This window comes from Bremia lactucae, linkage group LG1 (assembly GCF_004359215.1).
Source record: "Bremia lactucae strain SF5 linkage group LG1, whole genome shotgun sequence".
NCBI lineage: Eukaryota > Oomycota > Peronosporomycetes > Peronosporales > Peronosporaceae > Bremia > Bremia lactucae.
Genome location: NC_090610.1, coordinates 815,439 through 837,854, shown reverse-complemented (window position 1 = coordinate 837,854; position 22,416 = coordinate 815,439). Strand labels below are relative to the sequence as shown.

The 22,416-nt window shown below is 47.2% G+C and overlaps 4 protein-coding genes across 4 annotated transcripts; 3 read left to right on the top strand and 1 right to left on the bottom strand.

Moving 5' to 3' along the window:
• Positions 1 to 4,154: 4,154 nt before the first annotated feature.
• CCR75_007387 (uncharacterized protein) lies at positions 4,155 to 5,096 on the top strand (the record flags this gene model as incomplete). Its single annotated transcript, XM_067965448.1, has 1 exon — positions 4,155 to 5,096. The coding sequence occupies one exon, from the start codon at positions 4,155 to 4,157 to the stop codon at positions 5,094 to 5,096; it is 942 nt and encodes a 313-aa protein (XP_067822369.1).
• A 161-nt stretch (positions 5,097 to 5,257) lies between these two features.
• Positions 5,258 to 7,630, bottom strand: CCR75_007388 (uncharacterized protein; the record flags this gene model as incomplete). Its single annotated transcript, XM_067965449.1, has 1 exon — positions 5,258 to 7,630. One exon carries the CDS (start codon positions 7,628 to 7,630, stop codon positions 5,258 to 5,260), a length of 2,373 nt encoding a protein of 790 aa, XP_067822372.1.
• A 114-nt stretch (positions 7,631 to 7,744) lies between these two features.
• Positions 7,745 to 10,210, top strand: CCR75_007389 (uncharacterized protein; the record flags this gene model as incomplete). Its single annotated transcript, XM_067965450.1, has 1 exon — positions 7,745 to 10,210. The coding sequence occupies one exon, from the start codon at positions 7,745 to 7,747 to the stop codon at positions 10,208 to 10,210; it is 2,466 nt and encodes an 821-aa protein (XP_067822371.1).
• Positions 10,211 to 10,318: 108 nt separating this feature from the next.
• On the top strand, positions 10,319 to 10,671 carry CCR75_007390 (uncharacterized protein; the record flags this gene model as incomplete). The annotated part of the gene is made up of 2 exons (XM_067965451.1): positions 10,319 to 10,597; positions 10,618 to 10,671. The coding sequence occupies 2 exons, from the start codon at positions 10,319 to 10,321 to the stop codon at positions 10,669 to 10,671; spliced, it is 333 nt and encodes a 110-aa protein (XP_067822807.1).
• Positions 10,672 to 22,416: the final 11,745 nt, after the last annotated feature.

The window sequence follows — 22,416 nt, the reverse complement described above, 5'->3', positions numbered from 1 at the left end:
GCTCGTGAAGGATCATCAGCTTGAGATCTGTGTCATGAGGCACATAGATTCTCAAGGGATCACAAGGTGACAGCTGATGCCATAACAGGCCATCGCTGTAGCTAAAGCGATTGAGCTTAGCTTTCAGGTGCGACGGAAGGGAAACCTTTCGTCCACCGAAGTGATCCAACAGCAGGCGACAGTGGTCGTCCTGACTGTAGCTCTCTTTTATCTCAGAGGCCAATGAGCTCGTCACGTGGTATGCCTTCATGGCTGCCAACGTCGACGGCTGAAATTGTGCTTTCGCACTAGACACACTTTCCTGGTGTCTAACCTCGAAGTCTGGTCTGCGCGATAAAGCGTCAGCCAAGACATTCGACTTACCCGGCTTATATTCCCTTTTTGAAATTAAATTCAGAGAAGAATGTGAGCCATCTTGCCATTTTAGGCGAGAGGTGCGGTGAGTTTACTGCAGTCCGCAGTGAAGCGTGATCCGTATAAACCACAAATGGTTCGGTGCCCAATAGGTGCACACGAAACTTGACAAGAGCATACTTTATTGAAAGTAGCTCTTTGTCATGCACAGGGTAATTCAGTTCCGCGGCTTTTAATAGTCGGGACTGATAAGAGATGACGCGGTCAACGCCGTCGTCATCCTTTTGCATGAGCGCGCTGCCGATTGCAAAGTTACTTGCATCGCAGACGACGCTAAAGGGCTTATCCGCGTCCGGCAATGCCAAGACCGGTGTCTCTACAAGAGATTGCTTCACTGATCTGAACGCATTATCTTGTTCTTTTACCCAAACCCATTCTGTGTCCTTTTTAAGGAGGTCAGATAATGGTTAAGTTTGCTCAGCATAATTCTTGCTATATTTATGCAATTAATTAGCGAGCCCTAGTATTTGGCGCAAATCCTTCACATGCCGTGGGATTGGCCATTCCTTTACCGATTTTACCTAATCTGGGTCTGCCCGTACATCATGTGTACCAACGATGCAACCCAGCACAGGTATTTCAGGGACCCCTATGACGCGCTTTTGCAAATTAACGTACAATTGGGCGTCCTTCAAAGTCTGCAACACAGCATCTAAATGACGCTTGTGCGACTCTATTGCGTTCAGCCCGTCCTCGGCGCTACTATGCACGAGTCCATCGTCAAAGTAATGAGGCGCGTAAGCACGGTGCTGACGCATCTCGTGAGCACCACTCGGTTGAATGTCGCTGGTGCTGTTTCAAACCTTGGGGCATCACAAGCCACTCCTAAAGCATACCGCTTGGGGGGCTTACTGCCGTTTTGGCTACACCGGACTCTCTTATGAGTACCTGATAGTAGCCATTCTTCAAATCCAACGCGGAAAAGATAGTTGACTTTCCCATGGAGTTCAACAAAACATCTTTCCGCGGGGTTGGTATGGTCGCCGTGTTCAGCTTATTATAAGCATGAACCACGCGCCATCCACCTGTGGCTTTACGCACACAAAAGGTCGGGCTGCAGTGAGGCGATTTGCTCTCACGCACATGTCCCGCCTTGGCTCGTTTGTCGAAGAACTCATCGATATAATCGACTTGTTCTTTCGGCAACGGCCATTGCCTGGTCACACAATACTTGGTGCCAGGTTCGAGGTCTATCTCGTGCCCGATGCCCCTATCTGCTGGTAGGCGGCTCGGCACTTCTTCTGGAGACACATCGCGATGTTTTCACAGAACCTCAAAGAACGGACTGTCTCTCAAGGCATCCCAGCCTTGAGCAGCGAACCATTTATTCTGTGCGTTTCTAGGACGCTCTCGTCCATTGTGGACGACGAGCAACAGTCCACCAAGTTCTCCTCTGGAACTGGTGCAATTACTTCATGTATCTTTCCTTCCTTTAATTCGGCAAGAAACAGATCCCACGACATCTCCGGGAGATTTACTATCTCCTCGGCAGATTTAAAGACTTGCCGGAGCACCTCAACTGAGGATGCCTCCGCAATTTCGTCTTTGACGGCCTCGAACACCTCGTTCGAAGGCCCGTCCTCTTCATTAGAGACTGATCCAAAGGTCACTCGTTTAGACGTGCCTTTAATCGTCCTAATCTGTCGGGTACTCGTTCTTCGAGTCACCACGACCTTTTTCTGGGAAGCGGGTGCCGCTGCACTCCTGGCTAACGCACCCCTTCCAACCGCACCAGGCTCTAGGCAATGTGCCGGTTCATGCGACGCTTGACTTCCTGTCAGCTCGCCGTCTACTGCCACAGGCTGCAGGGCTATGTGACAAATGATTACTTGTCATTAAACTTTTCACTACTCCAGTTTCCACGAGCTGGGTAGGGATTGGTGACGTTTGACATCCCGTCAACGCACCCTCAACTGTGTTCGACACGATATCAGTTGCATACGCCTCTCGCAGGAGCACATCCTTTCCGGTGTCCTACGAAGAGTTCACAACTGTGCGTGTACGCCAGTCTATCCATGGTTGGTGCTTTGCCAACCATGGCATGCCTAGGATGAGGTCATACGGACTCTCCATACCTAGCACTGTAAACTTCTCTTTACAAGAGAAGTCACTAAAGCTAAAGGCGAGTTCTACCAAAACTCCCTCAGACTTAGCGAGGCGCCGTTCGCTAAACAAACGGTCGCCTCTTCTCGCTTACCATTCTGGCAAAGCGACTCAAACATTGCCGGTCACTTTCTTAGAGCCGCGAGTTTTACAAAGTATTGCGATGCACCCGAATCCACTAAGAGGGGCATCACCTGGTCATAGCCTCTTCCTTGAGCGCTATGGACCAGCAGGGTTGAGGTCCGAAATTTCGAGACTTCAGGGAATATGCTACCCATTTGTCGACAACTCTGAACTTAGGGGCTTCAGAGTCCGCGTTAGTAGGGCATCCCGCCCCTACTGCGCTCCTGCATTTCCCGACCCCTCAGTGGTCGATGCAGAACTCATGCGTCTCGCACGCTGGTTCTTGCCATCGCCATTTGGGTAGGGAGTCCTCTTGCTGGGCGTCTTCGCCCCAGCAGGGACCCTGGCATAACAGCGAGCCTCATATGGCCGCGCTTGCCGCATTTATAATAGACAACGTCTGCATTGCCCAACTCCATGGAAGTGGCATCTGACCTCTCAGCCGACGCTTATACCAAGCTATCGCCGAGCCACTATTGTAGGATTGCTCCTCAACTAAGGCGATTTGGATTGCCTCTTCCATCGTCGATGGCACCTTTCTGAAAAGGGCTTGTCGAGATGGGCCATGCCGTAGACCGTTCATAAACGTGGGCACCTTAATTGGGCTCCGGAATCGGACCTACGGCAACTAACGCCGACAGAGAGCGCATCTCTTGCACATAATCTTGCAGATATCGCTTCGCCTGTCGCGCTCCAAAGAAGCGCGCCTGAAGCAACACCTCCTTGTTCGGCGGCTGGTACACGGCGCGAATATATGTCTTAAAGATCGCCCATGTGCGTCACCCGCGGATGAACGAACCGCAGCCGAAGGCGCAGCACTATCGACACCCCGCATGAGTTTATTCTTCATGCGATGGAATTTAAAATGATGTTTCCGAGCAATCAACACCATTTTAAAAATTAAGTGGTCAAATAGTGACCACTCCATCCAATGACAGTCAGAGCGATTGTCGTTTGAAGGAGGGGTGATGTAACGGGGTGTATCCTGGGAGCGGTAATCCGGCTCCTCGTGCGCACTCACCAAGAGGAAGTGATTTATATTTAATTGTATTAGTTATAAATACCTAGTTTTTCCAATAAAAAATGTCATCTCTGTAAATAACACTTATATGTATTGCGAGCGTATCTTTCTAGATACCTCGCGTAACGGATGACGCTAGGCGTCATCCCTCCTGATGTGAATGCACCATGTGCATCACATACAGAAGGGTTGGTCCACAATGTTGGTCACAATGTGAACCACACCCAAGTTAATTGACCATCCCCTGAAGTACACCAAGTGTACTTAACCGGGACTGTATGACATTTGTTTTAGGGCAACTTTCGCCGGTTTCATGCTAATTGTCCTCCACATCTACTAAACGAGCGCGAATAGTGCCACCAATAGAGGCATTTACAGTCTTATTGTTGAAAGCAACTTATCTAAAAAATGTGGCTCTAATTCATTACAGATAGCATGTTGCGAAGATTCTCCCGAGTCCTTCATCTAAAAAAAATATTGAATCAAAATTGTGATGGCAACAGCACCTTCCACGAAGCTGACGGATGAGGAGCTCCACATTGACGATGTGTCAAGCGCCACGCGCAAGACAAAAAAAGTAATAGCTGGTGCATGTTCAGGCATGATTTCGGCGCTAGCATTTCAGCCATTGGATGTGCTGCGCACGCACCAGCAAGGTGCGTTCGCGATGCACGGCGAACAAAAGACATTTACAGGGCTATCAAATCTCTTCCTCCCTGCGACCATCAAAACATCACGACCCGATCATGATTTCATTGCAAGGCTGCGATCCATGTGGCGTGGCACGTCGCCCACTCTCATGCGCGTAGCTGGCGGTGCCGGGCTTTACTTTGTCACGCTTGACCATTGTCTGAACATGTTCCCGTCATCAGCAATCAATACATTTTTGGCCGGAGCCTTTGCGCGTACTTTTGCGGGCAGCATCATGTCACCCTTAACAATCGTCAAATCATGGCTGGAATATCTGCCGCCCGGCACATTTGATAGTAATTTGCGGGTAGTGCGTCATGTGTTGCACCACGAAGGCGTGCGTGGACTGTATCGCGGCATGGTACCCACACTCATCCGAGACGTGCCATTTTCTGGGCTGTATGTGCTCGTATACACACGATTGCGCGATTCGTGGACGATAAGATATCCCTATTTGCCAAATTACAGTGTACACTTTAGCAGCGGCCTGGTGGCGGGCGTGCTGGCCACATCCATTGTACACCCAGCTGATGTGGTCAAGACACGCATGCAACTTGCCATAAATAATGGAAAAATTCCTAGTTCACTTGTCTTGAATTCATTTACAATGCGGCAAACGGTGAGCAAAATATATCGCTACGAGGGTCTTTGGGGCTTTGCAAAGGGCATTATTCCGCGAGTCGCCAAACGAACGCTGTCAACCGCAGTCACGTGGACAATTTATGAGCATCTGTCAATAGATTAATATTACGTTAATCGCATTTTAGTATAGATTCTAATACCATAATTGTAAAGCTTATAAAAACAATTTGACAAACGGATTTATGCACAAATTGTATGCGTCGCTTCGCAGTCTTCTGTCTTGTCAAATGCAATTAGCTCACAGTAATCCTTCTTTTCCAGTGCTTATCGAGTGATAATAGGCGTAAAAGAAGCAAAGGGTTCACCTTCACCACAAGCACGAGGCCCGTTAGGATAGTTGCCGGAACGATTTGGTCCCGAGTAACCATTATTCCCATTAAGGCCTCCTCCACTTGTATTGCGATATTGCTCTTCGGCATCGTCACCATTGAGGGTAGGTAAGCTTCCGTTAATTCTAAAGTGATGGCTTTCATAAAGTCTGCGACTTTCACTTTCTAAGACGGGAGCTGCGACGTATTGGTATGCTTGCGAGAACGGATCATCTTCATATTTCTTATCGTAAGCAGGATGGATATCTTCGTCATCACGCAAACTCTTATGCAGGCGGCGCCTCTGTGCTTGCTCCATTTCTACTTCATGGTCGACCGATGCAACTCCTTCAGACATACTCTCTGTTGCAATTTCGCGCAGCGAACCGGAAAAAGCGTCATACTTTAATGGAATTGATCCTAAAGAGCCATCAAAGCGATTTTTACGAATGTCCAACTTTGACACTCCTCGCAAGCGTTGCAGTATAAGCACATTATCGGCTTCCTGCGTGGCCTTGGCCGTACCAAATACAGACGACAGTGTTAGCTCTTGGTCTTCTTGCTCCTTTCGAGGATGAATTACAAGCGTGAGATGCACATTTTTAGATGAAGCAAACTTTCGAAATTTGTCTAATGCCGCATCCTGGCGTTCAAATTTGTCAAAGCCTCGACCCTGCCCCGCCATCATAAACTGCACGTTGTCCAACAAGATATGCTGCACATCGTGGGCGTATACAGCATAATCCATGGCGTCCAGAACTTCGTCGACATTTGTGCTTCCGTAGAACCGCAAAAAGTGCATTGGAAGAGCTTCAAAACGATCAGCCGCGGCCTCGAACGCTTTCACGTCACCTAACAAATTCCGCTGAGCGAGCTGCGTAAGCATCTTGTGCATCAGCCGAGTATTCTTGATCTCAAACGAGCCCCATAACGTACTTACTCCCTGACAACACAAGTCGAGCGACAACTGACTTAGTAATGTTGTCTTACCGCAACCTGTCGGCCCCGTTAGCACTGTTACTTCTCCCATCCGGTGACCCTTCATAAGCCGATTGAGCGACGGAAAAGCACGTGATTGTACACCACAAGCCTTTAGTGGGTTCACAATTTCTTCATATACGTCACGTCGAAGCTCTTCAAAAGTGGTAATCTGACTATGTGGCATACGTTCTGCAGCATTTATTATGGCAGTAAGATCCAGACCAGCTCTAAGCGCATCATTTGCGTCCTTTAAATGCGGATTTGTAATACTTTTAGGCATGCGGACAATATAGCAGCGAGCCATGCCAAGCTTTGAAGCAAACTTTTCAACATTTGACTGACCCGACGTATCATTGTCCATCCATAGGTATATGCGCTCAAATCGCTCAAGCAACGGCAAAACACTCGGTGGAAGGGACTGACAGCCATTCGGCAGTGACACTGCAGCCAGACCTGTTTCTTGATGCACAGCCATTGCATCAAACTCTCCCTCAGTAAGTACTAATTCGTGTGCTGTAGAAGGAACGGAATTCCATCCAAAGAGCCCCCAACTGCCACCTTTTGGCACGAGCTGCTGCTTAGATTTATCGTCCACAGCACGTAATTTTAGACGAATAACATCGTATAAATTCTTATCTTCTGTCGATGGCTTATTTTCATCATGACACACAACCCCCATCGCGTCCAAGTCCGTTTGTCGAGCCATCCACGGAAACGATATACACTGAGCGGTTACGCGTTCACCTACATTGTCGTCCCAGAATGGCTGTTCGATCGCACCTACGCAATACTTTTGGAGCACTTCCTTCGTAAGGCCACGGACATCGGTCAAATATTTGAACACAGATTCAAACTCGGGTTCATTGAGCAAATTGTTCTGAATCGACATTGCCTTTTCATTATCCAATGCTTGAATGACTTTTACTATCATGGAATTTGTGGGAGCTCTTGCATTATTATTGCCTTGAAGCGCCCCTCCTGGAGAGGTGACACCCACGTTATCCTGCATCTTGCGCTTAAAGTCAAACCAACTGCCAGCAACACCACAGCGATGACACTTGTACATACCCTGCGTCTTGTGTACGTATAACTTAAAAAAGTTGTCGGCTTTATTGCGCGTCGCATGACAAAAGGGGCAATCGCGCACCACGAAATGCGAGTCCGTCTCGCGTACAGTCAAACTCTTACGGTGTAGAAATTCGGCTATGTCTTGAGAGCCTTGAAATTGGTAATGGCGTGAGACAAATGATTCAGTGGACAAAGGGTGGCGAAGGAAGCTGTTAGACCCAAGTACTTGTAAACGCCGCATCACGCGTCGAGCAGCTCCGAGGCGAGCAATGGCTCGCATGTCAAGTCTATCCAGCTTTGATTGGTCAAAGCCATGAAATGACGTGTTGATTGGTCAAAATCGTCTGGTGAAGACTTTTGTGGTCTGACTGGTTGCAAACAGTACCAGAGAAAGATGAGTGGGGTGAGTAATGTACCCTTGGAGCTGGCGCCACCAACGAAGCCGTTAATGAAGCGAAAAAAAAGATCGATACTGAACGATAATATTGCAAGGAAAAGCTCGTCAATTGCGGACGTCGGCTGGGCCCAGGTCAACATTGAAAATATGCAGATAGAGGGATTTCATGACGGTTGTGCTTTCGCTCTAGAAGAGCTCACAGACTACCGCGTTCAGATAGCAGAAGATGGCAACAAAATTTTGTGCGGCGGTGTCAAAAGCCAAATCGATAGAGAGAAGGTTAAGAAGCGCAAGACATCTAATTGCATGGCTCAGCAACCAGAGTTAGAAGAGAAGCTGAAACCGAATTTCGACGATTTGATCACGGAGAAGAAAATTAATTTCTTGGACAAATCAAAAAAAAAATCAAAAAGGAAAAGCCATGGTGGTAGCTCTAGACAAGAGCATGAAAAGGTAGAGACTGTCGCGCTTAAAGACGTAAAGCTGCCAAAATGGGACAAATTCAAGCTGCACCCTCTCCTAATGCAGTCACTACAGACGTCTGGTTTCAGTTTTCCGACGTGTATTCAAGAACGTGCACTGCTACCAGCCATATTGGACAACCGCGATGTCGTTGGTGCGGCACCGACGGGCTCTGGTAAGACATTAGCGTTTGGACTGCCTATTTTGAGTCAGCTGTTGCGTGAGCGTGAGCAACCGGGATACACGAAGGACTGCAAGGCCATTATATTAACTCCAACGCGTGAATTAGCTATCCAGATTCAGCAACATCTCGAAAATATGGTGCGAAAGCGTGAGATTGGTGTTGTCACATTAGTAGGTGGTATGGCGGTGCAGAAGCAAAGGAGAATTCTTTCATACAGACCTGAGATTGTGATCGGTACGCCAGGTCGCTTATGGGATATCATAGATTCAAATCATGAACACTTAAAAGATTTGGCCAGCACGCTTCGCTTTTTGGTAGTCGATGAGGCGGATCGAATGCTGCAGCCTGGTTCGTATCCGGAATTAGAAAAGATATTTCACGTGCTCCGCCGAAAGAGTAAGCCCGCGGCCTCTTATTTGTCTGATCTTTCATGCAATGGTGACGATGAAGTCGCAATTGATGAAGAAAAAAATAATGGAATAAGCGACAACGAAGGAGATGACAATGTTGACATTTACCAGTTTGCAAATGGTAAAAAGGTCACCATGCTTGGTGATGTGCTAAAGATGCAGCGTAAACAGCTTGAAGAGGCTGATGATGCTAAAAATACGGAAAAGAATGCGACGAAAGCGCAAAAGGAAGTAGCTGTTGTTGCATCACGCCACGTGCGCCAGACATTTTTGTACTCCGCAACTTTAACGATTCCTGAAGCAGGCCGCTTCCAAAAGAGCAAGAAAAAAACGACACAAAATGCACTGACTGTTCTGGAGCGGGTCATGAAACGCGTGGGTTTGCGTGGAAAACCGGCAGTTGTAGACCTCAGCATTGCGGAGCCTGATTCGGGCATTGCTGGTGTGAAACCGTTAAAGTCGAAAGAAGCCGAACGTAAGTTAAAATATCAGCAAATTAATGTGTCTCTGTCGATGCCAGCTGGTCTTGAGCTTTGCCAGTATGAAGTGACCGATTTCACCCGAGATAGCTTCTTGTACTATTTCCTCACGCAGTATCCCGGTCGCACCATTATCTTTCTAAACGCAATTCATCAAGTTCGGAAGCTTACCAGTCTGCTCACCTTGTTAAGCCTACCCGTGTTCGCTCTGCATGCTGAGATGCAGCAACGTCAACGTTTAAAAAAGCTGGACGGCTTTCGCTCGCACGCAAACGGTATCTTAGTTGCGACTGACGTCGCAGCGCGTGGTCTAGATATTCCTAGCGTGGACCACGTTGTACATTATCACATTGCACGCTCCACTGAGGTGTTTGTGCATCGTAGTGGTCGTACTGCGCGAGCAAATAAGGACGGTCTGAGTATATCGCTTGTGTCACCTGCTGACGTGAAAAATCACCTTCAGATTTGCAAGATGCTGCAGCGACCAACGGGTCTTTCAGACTTTCCATTCGATCACCGGTACTTGAAAGCAATTGATGAGCGCGTGCGTCTGGCCAAGAGTATAAATGAACAGGATAATGCTGCTGGGAAGCTGAAGGCAGAGGCCACTTGGTTTAAGCAAATGGCTGCCGCCGCGGATTTAGAAATGGACGAGGATTTAATGTTCGAGCTGGGAGCAAAAAAGCGAATTCAGGAGAATATGAAAAGAATGACAGTCAATCAGTCGGTGCAATCGCTGCGTTCTCAGCTCAACCGTCTGCTCGCTACTCCTCTTCGTCCGGTAGGCTCTGCTCGTAAGTTTCGGCAGCTCCACAAGGAAATGGGCTCTCAAATATCGAATGATGGCGAGTACTGTGCGCGCAATGCGAGTGAAGACCTGGCGTCTAAGGGCAAGCAGTCGTACAAGCGCTTTCGGCGGAGGAAATAGGCCATCTATGATTGATTACTGCATGTAACACTGTACCTTTTTCATTGCGATTTTTTTAAGTACGAATGAATCACCCAGTAAAAAAAGGACAGCAAACGAGTGACTGTGATGGAAAAGTTGAATGAAGACGCAGTCTCTGGGTCGAACTTGCCGCGGGTTGGCGGTGTGGCCGAGGATAATGGCAACGAGGATGAGAAAATATACTATGGGTTTGGGGTGTTTATGGGGCTTCCACTTGCCGACCTTAAAGCCATGAAGAACGACTTTGTGGAGCAGCAGGCGCTTACGGGCGACCACCTTCGGCACTCCCTGCCGTCATCTGGTGTGGTTGCTGGACGTACGCATCGCGTTGAGGATAATGGAAATCGATTTGAACATCAAGAGAATGTTTGTATGGAATCGCTTAGCTCGCATCATCAGCAGCGGCATCTTCAGCAGCACCAAGTTCCGTCGCGCGATAACAATTATCAACGTTTGCAAGGCGAAGGTCACCCACTTGAGTACGCTGACAATCGTCTTCAAATAAGCCACGATCCGCCTAAAGGTGAACGAGCGGAGGAATGTGACCATAGCGACGCCTCGGACGAGTTTGGCCCCAAGTCACATTCGCTTAACTACATTTTGCACTAAAATCAGAAGGATTATTGTTGGGAACCGGTGTAGGCACCCCCTCTTTTGTATAGCCACACCCCTTAAACACAAAAAAACTCAAAATTGCTATGACCAAGTAAAGCTTGATATATTTTATTAAATCCAGAAGAAGATACTGGTCTTTTGTTATAGCCACACCCGTTTATAGTGTAAATTATTTTTGCGTTTAGGGTGTGCATCGCTACAACCCCGCCAAAATTACTACTCTGTAACGGGCTAGAGTTGCCCTAATGTTACACAGTCCCCATTAAGTACATTTGGTACTTAAGGGGATGGTCAATTACTAAATAATAGTAATTAGACCCAACACTCGGGTGTGGTGCACATTTGTGACCAACCCTTGTGGATGTGCACCACACCTCTGTACTGGGTCTAATTACTATTATTTAGTAATTGATAATCCCCTTAAGTACACCAAGTGTACTTAATGAGGACTGTGTAACATTAGGGCAACTTTAGCCCGTTACACTATCCCCCTCCTTTAAGAACGAATTTACATTTGTAAATTCTTTAAAGAGGAGTGAGGAACTGCGAGCAGCTTTACCGCCGCTAGTTCACTCAATCACTCTAGCGCACGTGTTTCCATACACGGCGCCAAAGATGCCACCCAAAAGGAGCAACGTTGGTGGGTCGTCTGCGAAGACGCCCACTCAACCTCGCACTGAGCGCACGCGCCGCGTTAATTCGCCGGCCGCGTCCAATGCTTAGTCGGAACGCCGACAGCTACTGCTGCTGTCGCGTTAACGAGACTAAAGGATTCATCCCACTTAAACAGTGAAATACTAATAAGTCGCTCACTGTCGACTCAAAGAGTCAACACCTTCCTAACCTCATGCAGTGATGCAGACAAAGAAGCCTTTCTAAGGTATATCCTCTTGGGCACTAGTTGCCACTTGGTTCTACGAACCCCTGAATCCCTTGAACTAGGATTTCTTAAGCTTTAATAGCTTGTACAACTCCCTGAGTTTAAAAACCCATTAGTTCAATAGAACTAAGTGACTCTCTGAGTCTGAAAGTCTTCCTCTGACTTTAAGAGCGAGGTAGCTCCGCTACACCTGGTAGCACTCGTAGTCAATCTACGCCTGAGTCTCTAAAAGACTAATTTCTCACGATAAATGGAAGAGGTTCCAGAATTGTCAGAAGCGCAACGCGCCGCTTGTGACAAGATCAAAACCTTATTTGGGCTTGAGCATGTGGAATTTATTATCTCCCAGGGACCAGAGGTCCTGCATGCAAGGCTTGAAGCCTTCGTGCGGTACGAAGCCTCCCTGATCGGTCAGGTACAGGACCACTTAGCGGCATCTATGCACACCCGGTTCATCTCTGTACCTAACTCAGAGCCGAGGGCTCACCCTCTATCTGTAAATGCGAAGACATTTGAGGGAAAAAGGGAGAAAATCTCCCTTTTTGGATTAAGCAAATGGAAATGGCCATTGATTCCGCCTTGTTCTTAACAGAACGGCAAAAGGTGGCTATGGCCATTTCCAAACTTGGAGGTAAAGCCATGGAGTGGGCACTATCGTGCAGTACGTCCATAAACGACGCTTTTTCCTCATGGGATTCGCTAAAACAGCAAATGACCAGCGTGTTTGCACCGCCTGATCAGGCTTTTCTCATGCAATCACGGCTCCTAGCGACTCGACAGGGTGAAAGAACCCTAGGGGGGCTTCGTCCAGGAGTTGAAAACTCTCATTGCATCTATGCATCAAGACCCGGTGCAAGAAGCAAGCGTAGTAACCATCTTTATGTGGGGTCTCAATGAGGGCGTTGCCCGGACGGAATTGTTCCGATCTCATCCGGCTACGTTCGAAGAGGCAGTTGCCATTGCGCTACGCGCCGAGTGCGACTTTAAGTCTGCTCGCGTTAGCACGCCTGTTTACCGAACAAGCTCTTCGAGCACATGGGTTCCGTCTAATAGAGCGGAACCTATGGATTTAAGCCTTCTTGAGGAAGGAGAAGAGGTTCTTCAAGCTGTGAAACAGCATAAGACCATCCGTAGATATTATATATGCGGAAGCACGAAAACTTTACGTCCTGCCTGCCCTCTTCGAAATTCGCGTAAAGCTCGAAAGAGCTCCAACTCCGACCTATACCACAGATCTGGTACGGTGCGGGAAAACGTCGATACCCAGTAGGTGCGAGGCGCCTTACTGGGGAAGACCTTGGCTCTGTTGAACCTCAAGGAGGTGAGAATAAACAGAACCTAGCCCCGATTAGCTCGGTGCTCAATGGCACGGGGCGAGAGTACAAGCCTGGCTTGCTAGTCGCTCAAGCGACTGTAAAGGGCTTTGATAAGCCGTGGTCAATTTTAATTGACTCAGGAGCGTCTTGCAATTATGCTCGACGCCTTTCCCTTGAAGGAAGTCAACAATACGTTGAGGCGCTTAGAGCGCATGGAGGTGATACAATCACTGTTCGCTTAGCGACTGGGACTCGTGTCACTGTTCCCAAAGTTCCATTGAACTTAGGTATAAAGTTTCTGGACTTTGACAGTATGGAACGCTGTCTCGTCCTTGATTTGGATTCGAGATATGATCTCATCCTTGGTATGGCCTGGTTAGAACACCATGAGCCATGGATCGATTGGAGGTCTAAGACCTTAGGCGCCACGCGCAATGTTCCTAGCAAAGTTTTGGAGAGTCATGAACCCACCTTTGCTAGGCAACAAAAGCGCTATTGGCGCGGATCATTGAATGAGTCTGTCAGTGTTTTAGACATTGGCATGTCTGAGTTAATAAACTCTAATGTTAAAAACATTAATTCTGAGCCCGACTCAGCAGAAATAAGTGGAACGGCACGTACTCCGTCGAGTGACACTCGTTGTAATAACGATTGACTGAATTCTAAAAGCACTGTTGGCCTAAGGTGGGATCATGACTCTCCAAAACTTTGCTAGGAACATTGCGCGTGGCGCCTAAGGTCTTAGACCTCCAATCGATCCATGGCTCATGGTGTTCTAACCAGGCTATTCCAAGGATGAGATCATATCTCGAATCCAAACCAAGAACGAGACAGCGTTCCATACTGTCAAAGTCCAGAAACTTTATACCTAAGTTCAATGGGACTTTGAGAACAGTGACACGAGTCCCAGTCGCTAAGCGAACAGCCGTCTAATAGAGCGGAACCTATGGATTTAAGCCTCGTTGAGGAAGGAGAAGAGGCTCTTCAAGCTGTGGAACAGCATAAGACCATCCGTAGATGTTATATGTGCGGAAGCACGAAACATTTACGCCCTGCCTGCCCTCTTCGAAATTCGCGTAAAGCTCGAAAGAGCTCCAACTCCGACCTATACCAGAGATCTGGTACGGTGCGGGAAAACGTCGATACCCAGTAGGTGCGGGGCGCCCTACTGGGGAAGACCTAGGCTCTGTTGAACCTCAAGGAGGTGAGAATAAACAGAACCTAGCCCCAATTAGCTCGGTGCTCAATGGCACGGGGCGAGAGTACAAGCCTGGCTTGCTAGTCGCTCAAGCGACTGTAAAGGGCTTTGATAAGCCGTGGTCAATTTTAATTGACTCAGGAGCGTCTTGCAATTATGCCCGACGTCTATCCCTTGAAAGAAGTATACAATACGTTGAGGCGCTTAGAGCGCATGAAGGTGATACAATCACTGTTCGCTTAGCGACTGGGACTCGTGTCACTGTTCTCAAAGTTCCATTGAAAATAGGTTTAAAGTTTCTGGACTATGACAGTATGGAACGGTGTCTCGTCCTTGATTTAGATTCGGGATATGATGTCATCCTTGGTATGGCCTGGCTTGAACACCATGATCCAAGGATCGATTGGAGGTCTAAGACCTTAGGCGCCACACGCAATGTTCCTAGCAAAGTTTTGGAGAGTCATGAACCCACCTTTGCTAGGCAACAAAAGCGCTATTGGCGCGGATCATTGAATGAGTCTGTCAGTGTTTTGGACATTGGCGTGTCTGAGTTAATAAACTCTAATGTTAAAAACATTAATTCTGCGCCCGACTCAGCAGAAATAAGTGGAACGGCACGTACTCCGTCGAGTGACACTCGTTGTAATAACGATTTACTGAATGTTGAAAGCATTGTTGGCCTAAGGCCGAATCATCAAGGGTTCAATATCACTGAGATACGTGGAGTGGCACGTCGAAATGGTCGGCCGAGGTGGCATCATATTGAGTGTCAGTAGTGACTGTTGGCGGTTCGCCAGGGCCCCAAGGGTGCAATATCCCTGAGATACGTGGAGTGGCACGTTTAAGTCCACCGAGTGTGGTCGGCCGAGGTGGCACCATACTGAGTGTCAATAGTGACACTATTGGCGGTTCCCCAGGGTATTTTGGGTCAAACCCTTTTAATGCACGTGAAGCGACACGTTAATGTTCGCTGAATAAGGAAGTTGAATTACCTAAATCCTTGTCGGATGTCAAATTCGACACCATGTCTTGTATAGAACCAATACAGGCTGGAAAACTGGGGACGTAAATGTCCCGGACTCTAAGAGGCGTATTGTCTCCACTCCAAGACAGGATGGACACAAAGCGTGTACACCCTCACAAAGTGATACGAGTGAGCAATTACATACACTTGTAAATAGTGTAACCGGTAATATCGAGGGAGAAGTTAGCCTTGCGGCGATCGCTTCGTTACATGCTCTTTTAGAGCTAGATGAAATGTCTACTGATGAGTGCGGCCGAGCCTTAAAGGCTGGCGTCTTATCTGAGATGGTGGTCATTCGATCAACGATTGAGTTAAATTCATCGTTACTTCACAATGAAGCTGTCCTGGATGGCACATAAGCTGCACTTAGTGCGTGGAGAGCGTCATCGATCCTTACAGATCATACGGATCCAAATTATTCCTTGGTTAAGGAATTCCAAGATGTGGTATGTAATAACCCACCATCTCTTTCACCTCCGGATAGAGGTGTTCGTCATGAAATTGACTTGGTTCCGGGAACCAAAAAATGTGTCACAAGACAATGGCCTTTACCAAAGGAGCAGTGTGACGTCATTGATGATTTCTTCCGTGCTAAGCACGACGCTGGAATGGTACGAAAGAGCAAATCTCCTTATTCGACACCGACAGTTTGTGTCAAAAAGCCAAATGGTAAATGGCGCATTGTACATGCTTATAATAAGCTTAATGCTGTCACTATACCAGCACAAACCCCCACTCCTAGAAAGGATGTTCTTCGGAATTATACGGTGGGATGTACAATGTACAGTGTATTGGACTTAGTCAATGGTTACTACCAATTGCTCATGCGAGCTAGCGATATCCCGCTTACAGCAGTTAGCACCCCAAGCGGCATGTAATGGGAGTGGCTGATTATGCCACAAGGGCTTTCCAACGCCCCGGCAACATTTAATCGTCTAGTGACGCAACTGTTTCGGCCTCATCGAGGTTATGTATATATTTATTTCGATGACAGTTTTGTCCATAGTCGTGGGGAGCAGGGTCGGTCGGATATGATAAACCATTTAGAGATTCAGTTTTGAGAAGTTCTCTTATTGGAACCCCGCACCCCTCATTACACTATGGGGAATTTCGGCTACAGGGCTCCTCCCACCCAACTATCACACACCTTCGGTGCGGTTGGCAGGGCGGTCATGGATTGGCTGGTTGCTCGTGTGCTTTTTAGCTACCCGGCAATGTGTCATCGTACCGCCCTCCGCGGTATCATCCACGTACCTCCCGGTCCCATTTCATACATTTGTTGTCCACACTCGAGCACTGCTCGCAAGGTCTGAATGATAAACCATTTAGACCATTTGCGAGCAGTGCTCGAGTGCATGCGCACAAACAAATTGTATGACAATGCCTTAAAACAGGATACAGAGTGGTGTTGGACCAGCACCGAAAATAATGCTTTTCGAGTAGTTAAGGATAGTCTTATCCATGCCCCGATTCTGGCACTGCCAGACCCAAATTGGCCTTTCTGTGTCGTCTGTGACGCATCCGATTTTGCCATTGGCAGTGCTCTGTTACAAACAGATGTTGATGGGCACGAACGTGTTATTACGTTCGAGTCTAAACAGCTTAAAGCTGCGGAAAAAACTACCCAGTTCATGACAAAGAGTTACTTGCTATGAAGTATGCTCTCGTCAAATTCAGAGTTCATCTGCTTTGCTCTAAGCCGTTTGTGATATGTACACATCACGCGTCATTACGCACGGCGACTAAGGCGCTCCATCTCTCACAGAGAATGGCTCGATGGCTATCCTTTTTTACGGAATACAACTTCGAGGTGAAGTATAAACCCGGCAAGCAGAATGCTTTGGCCGATGCGTTATCACGCAGGCCGGATTATGCGCTTTCTCATTTAACGACTATCTCGTCGCCTATTCCTGGATTAATCCGTTCGGCTTACGCCAAGGATGAACAGTGTGTAGCTCTGCTACGAGCTTTGAAGAACTCTGATTCAGGTATTAAACTGCCGGCACGTTTGCGTGCAAGGTTACATCGATTTTCTATTGATAACAACCTGTTGCTTTATTGCACAGACATCGCGGACCCTCCGCGTATCGTTATTCCTCATGATGAGGATTTGAAGTACCGAATCCTCTATGAGGCACACGATACTGTCATTGGTGGTCATCTCGGTAGAGAAAAGACCTACGGCTCTATAAGCCAGAGTTATTGGTGGCCCAAACTTTATAAATGGGTCAGCACACATGTTTGCACGGCGAAACGTGCCAACGGGTTAAACTCTCGGCGCATGCTGCTGCGCCACTGGTGAGTCTTCCCGTTCCCATAGGTTGCTGGGAGTCCATTAGTATGGATTTTGTATTCGGTCTAACGAAAGATTCAGCCGGTAACTCCGGTATTGTGGTCTTTGTTGACCGATTGAGCAAAATGGTTCGCTTAGCGGCCGTGCGGGATTCCATTGATGGAGAGGGTACAGCTAAGCTGTTTATCGATCGCGTGTTTCGACAACATGGTTTGTCAGTGGCAATTGTCTCTGATCAGGACCCCCGTTTCACGGGTAAATTTTGGAAATCAATTTTCCGAGTGCTTGGCACCAGATTGGATATGTCCACTGCGGACCATCCGCAGACCGATGGTCAAACTGAACGTTTCAATCGCGTCATTGAAGACATTTTACGCAGCGTGTGTGCTTAGACACCAAAGCGCTGGAGCTCAATGCTCCCACTGGTGGAGTTTGCGTTAAATAACGTTGTTCATGCCTCTACAGGCTATATTCCGTATTATGTAAACGGTCTTACCCATGCCTCTAAGGCTATACTCCGTCTTATGTAAACGGTCTTACCCACCCACGCGTTCCATTAACGATACCACTGCGTGGTTTAGGGCTTGGGGGGGAGAATTAGCCGATAGGCTTGCTGATATCAGCCCTGTTACCGTTCGGAAACAAGTAAGCGAGTTTCTCGCGACGCGATTTAGTGTCTTAAGACACGTAAGGGATACGATGGCTGATAGCCAAGACAAACAAAAAGAACAAGCAGATGCCAAAGGCAGAAGCTGTATTAATTCTCATATGGTCGGAGACCGAGTTTTATTAAATGCTAAAAATCAACCTACTAACTTGGTTTCCGCGGTCTTCAAGACCAAATTACGCCCGCGCTTTATCGGACCATTTACGGTCGTGGCCAAGAAGGGCCGAGCTTGCACGCTAAACCTTTTAACAAGCTGCATACACACCCAGTGTTCTACGGCGGCTTGCTTAAGCCATATCGGGACCCTTCCCCTGTGGACTTAAAGGCGCTTGCGCCGAGACTGGCGGTCGTGTCGGAGATTGCTGCATCCTCACAGGATGTCCAGCTGGCCCTTTCAAACGAGGTTGCTGACGTTCCAGCATCGAAAAAGACGATGCTGAATTTGCCTCAAAAGAGCCTTCCCCGAGCAAGGCTTTCACGTAGAAGTTACACCGTGCTTTAGAGCATCAAATGCTTCCGTCGGGATTTCGGCCCCCCTCTTGCGCTACTTGATGCGCAGGTGAACCTTCAGTTTTACGTAGAGAAACTTTATAGCGACGTCGTCGTAAGGGCCAACTCCAGTATTTGCTTAAGTGGCTGGAGTACCCCTCTCCTGAAAACTCTTGGGAGTTTGAGGTACCTCTTCGGCAAGATTGTCCATACGCCGTTGAAGTTTTTGAGCGCCAAGCTCAGGGCCAACTCGCGTCAAACGACGCTTCCCACCACTAGAAGTGAAATTAGGTGGATCTATAGCCTCAGTGCGGCTTCAGTTCATGGTTGCACGGCCAACCGAAGCACTTAAATACCGGCTAGGCCATTCTTCGTTTTCTGGCATAAATGCCGAACGTAACTGGTCTTAGGCCTTAAGCTTGGCGAAATTGCAGCGAAGCTTCCGTTCCAAGCGAACATCAGCCACATCCGCAGACTCTCTAAAACTTCATATTTTACAGAGGCGGCAGGCCCGATGGACCCAGCTTTCAAATGAGACTTCGTTCTTACTTCTTGATTCGTTTGGAAACAAAACGATCGGAATTTACCTCATTGATGTCACCGAAGCCTCACGGGCTTGATCACGAAATGCGCCAGCTACTGACTTCGTGTCATTACCTTTGGCGTAAGGTATCGCTTATGAAGCATGTCGCGAGCAGCGATCCCCTCCGGCGTCCTCGCCGTGGGACCTGAGACCCAGATGGCCAAGCTGTGACCCGCGATCTCTTTGAGACGCTCTTCCGCACTAAGTGGGGCGGATCTGTAGTCACTTTAAAAAATGTAAATAATATTTCTTAGTAATAACCTTTAGCTTTCGCTAACTCGGCATCTCGACGACGAGCTTGTTCCTCTATGAAAATTGCCCGCTCTTGCTCTTCATCGAGCGGATTCGTAAAAATGTTGGACTCATGATCCTGTGTCCTGCTCAATGCAGCTAAGCCATCAGCGACACCACGTTCTGGGAACGAATTCGGGGCCCGCCGAAGTTCATCCGGATGAGAAAGCGTGTAAGACCAATGCTCTTTCTCCTCCTCCTCTTATGGAGAGTGACTTTCAAAGTCCACCATTCCCTCATCATCGAGGAAGGTGCTAAGAGTCTGTGACTCACGCTTGATTGTAATGAGACAAATTAAAGAAGAGCACAACCAAACGGTTAGCTGTTTAGATTCTTACCTCAAAGAGGAAATGAAGCGAATGTTGTCACCCGGTGTCAACAGTCTGATGGGGGAGGGTGTAATGGGGCACACATCGCTTGGAGAACCGTTGTTGTGGTACATTTACTTTATGGGTAAAATACCTTTTATCTAATGTTAAAAATAATTAGTTACTTAAATCCCATTTAAATGTTAACAAATGTGGTCGCCGCCAGATTTAAATTTGGCGGCCAGAATCTATTCTTAAATGAGCTAGGGTAGGGGTTTTAGATTTAAATAATTAAATAAAGTGCAGTTCCCCTTTTGATCTTAAAGCGTTTATCACCTTCCTAAGGCTTGCGCATTGATCTGTAAGAGATAGAAGCCTTTCTAAGGTGTACCCTCTTGGGCACTAGTTGCCACTTCGTTCAACGAACCCCTGAATCCCTTGAACTAGGATTTCTTAAGCTTTAATAGCTTGTACAACTCCCTGAGTTTATAAACCCATTAGTTAAATAGAACTACATGACTCTCTGAGTCTGAAAGTCTTCCTCTGACTTTAGGAGCGAGGTAGCTACGCTACACAAGTTGCAAGTGCATCAGTTAGGCTCCTCACAGGCAACGCCTCCTGGAGCAAGATCTTAATAACCTCGTATCTTTTTCAAGCACAACGACAAAATGATCTGACCTCAGTGGCTACACGTGTACGGCCAAAAGGATCAAAAATATTAAACGCGATCCGTCAGCATTTAAGTACATTGAAAGGACGGGGCAAAGGCCACAAAAATGAAGATGCGGGACTTGCGATTAAAAAGGTCACAACAGGCGCACGTGTCGGCAAACCAAATAATACTAATCTACGCCAGCTAATGCCTTCATTGCGGCAAAATTTCTCGACCTTGCTACTCAAGTTACAAGATTTGGTCCCACGAGAATTGTTGTAATGGGGCACTACTGACTTGTGCTGCTTCAGTACAAGTCCGCTTTGCACTACTTCAGTGCAAGTGGTGTCACACATCACTCCACGTACACTAGTACGTGCAGAGAAAGACTCTCTTTAAAATACTTGCTTTAAAGAGGGTTAGAAGAAAACTGTATTTAATATAATTAAGCTCTTCTGTTTCTATCTATTTAATACTAACTCAATTATAAGCTAATACAACACATGTGATAAAGTATTATCTGTCTCTCTCTTTGCGCGCGTCCAGCGCTGACTGGACCGCAAAGTAAATATATATAATGATCTATATCTACCAATGGATAAGCTTTTAGGATATTACTATGTAAAGTAATATTCTCTAAGTATTATTTACCTTTTAGATAATATATTATTAACAACCTTTAAGTGTTAAATTCATGTAGCGATACACCCCGTTACAATTGTGATATTGTTTATGTAACGGGCTTAAGTTGCCCTAATGTTACACAATCCCCATTAAGTACATTTGGTACTTAAGGGGATGGTCAATTACTAAATAATAGTAATTAGACCCAACACACGGGTGTGGTGCACATTTGTGACCAACCCTTGTGGATGTGATGCACATGGGTGCATTCACATTAGGAGGGATGACGCCCAGCGTCATCCATGATGACGGCTAGCGTCATCAGTTACGCGAGGTATCTATAAAGATACGCTCGCAATACATATTAAATGATATCTATAGAGATATCATTTTAATTGGTAAAAATAGGTATTTGTATTTAATTCTATTAAATATAAATCAGTCTGAAATTTACTACCTACTTGGTAAGTGCGCACGAGGAGACGGATTACCGCTCCCGTGACGTCACTTCACCAGAGTTCTTAGTGTGTTGGGTGAGGTCGCTTGCGCGCCCACCACAACTACCTCACTGCACGCAAGAGAAGCAGGTGCAAACCGCTTCCTCGCTGTGCTAGGGTGTGTGCTAAGTAGAGCGTGGCCGCATTGCGACGTGCCCGTCTACACTTACCAAGTAGGTAGTAAATTTCAGACTGATTTATATTTAATAGAATTAAATACAAATACCTATTTTTACCAATTAAAATGATATCTCTATAGATATCATTTAATATGTATTGCGAGCGTATCTTTATAGATACCTCGCGTAACTGATGACGCTAGCCGTCATCATGGATGACGCTGGGCGTCATCCCTCCTAATGTGAATGCACCCATGTGCATCACATCCACAAGGGTTGGTCACAAATGTGCACCACACCCGAGTGTTGGGTCTAATTACTATTATTTAGTAATTGACCATCCCCTTAAGTACCAAATGTACTTAATGGGGACTGTGTAACATTAGGGCAACTCTAGCCCGTTACACCATCCCCCTCTTTAAGAACGAATTTACATTTTTAAATTCGACAGAGTAGAGAGAGGAACTGCGAGCAGCTTTACGCGCCGCTAGTTCACTCGATCACTCTCGCGCACGTGTTTCTATACACGGCGCCCAAGATGCCACCTAAAAGGGGCCACGTTGGTGGGTCGTCTGCGAAGACGCCCACACAACCTCGCACTAAGCGCACGCGCCGCGTTAATTCGCCGG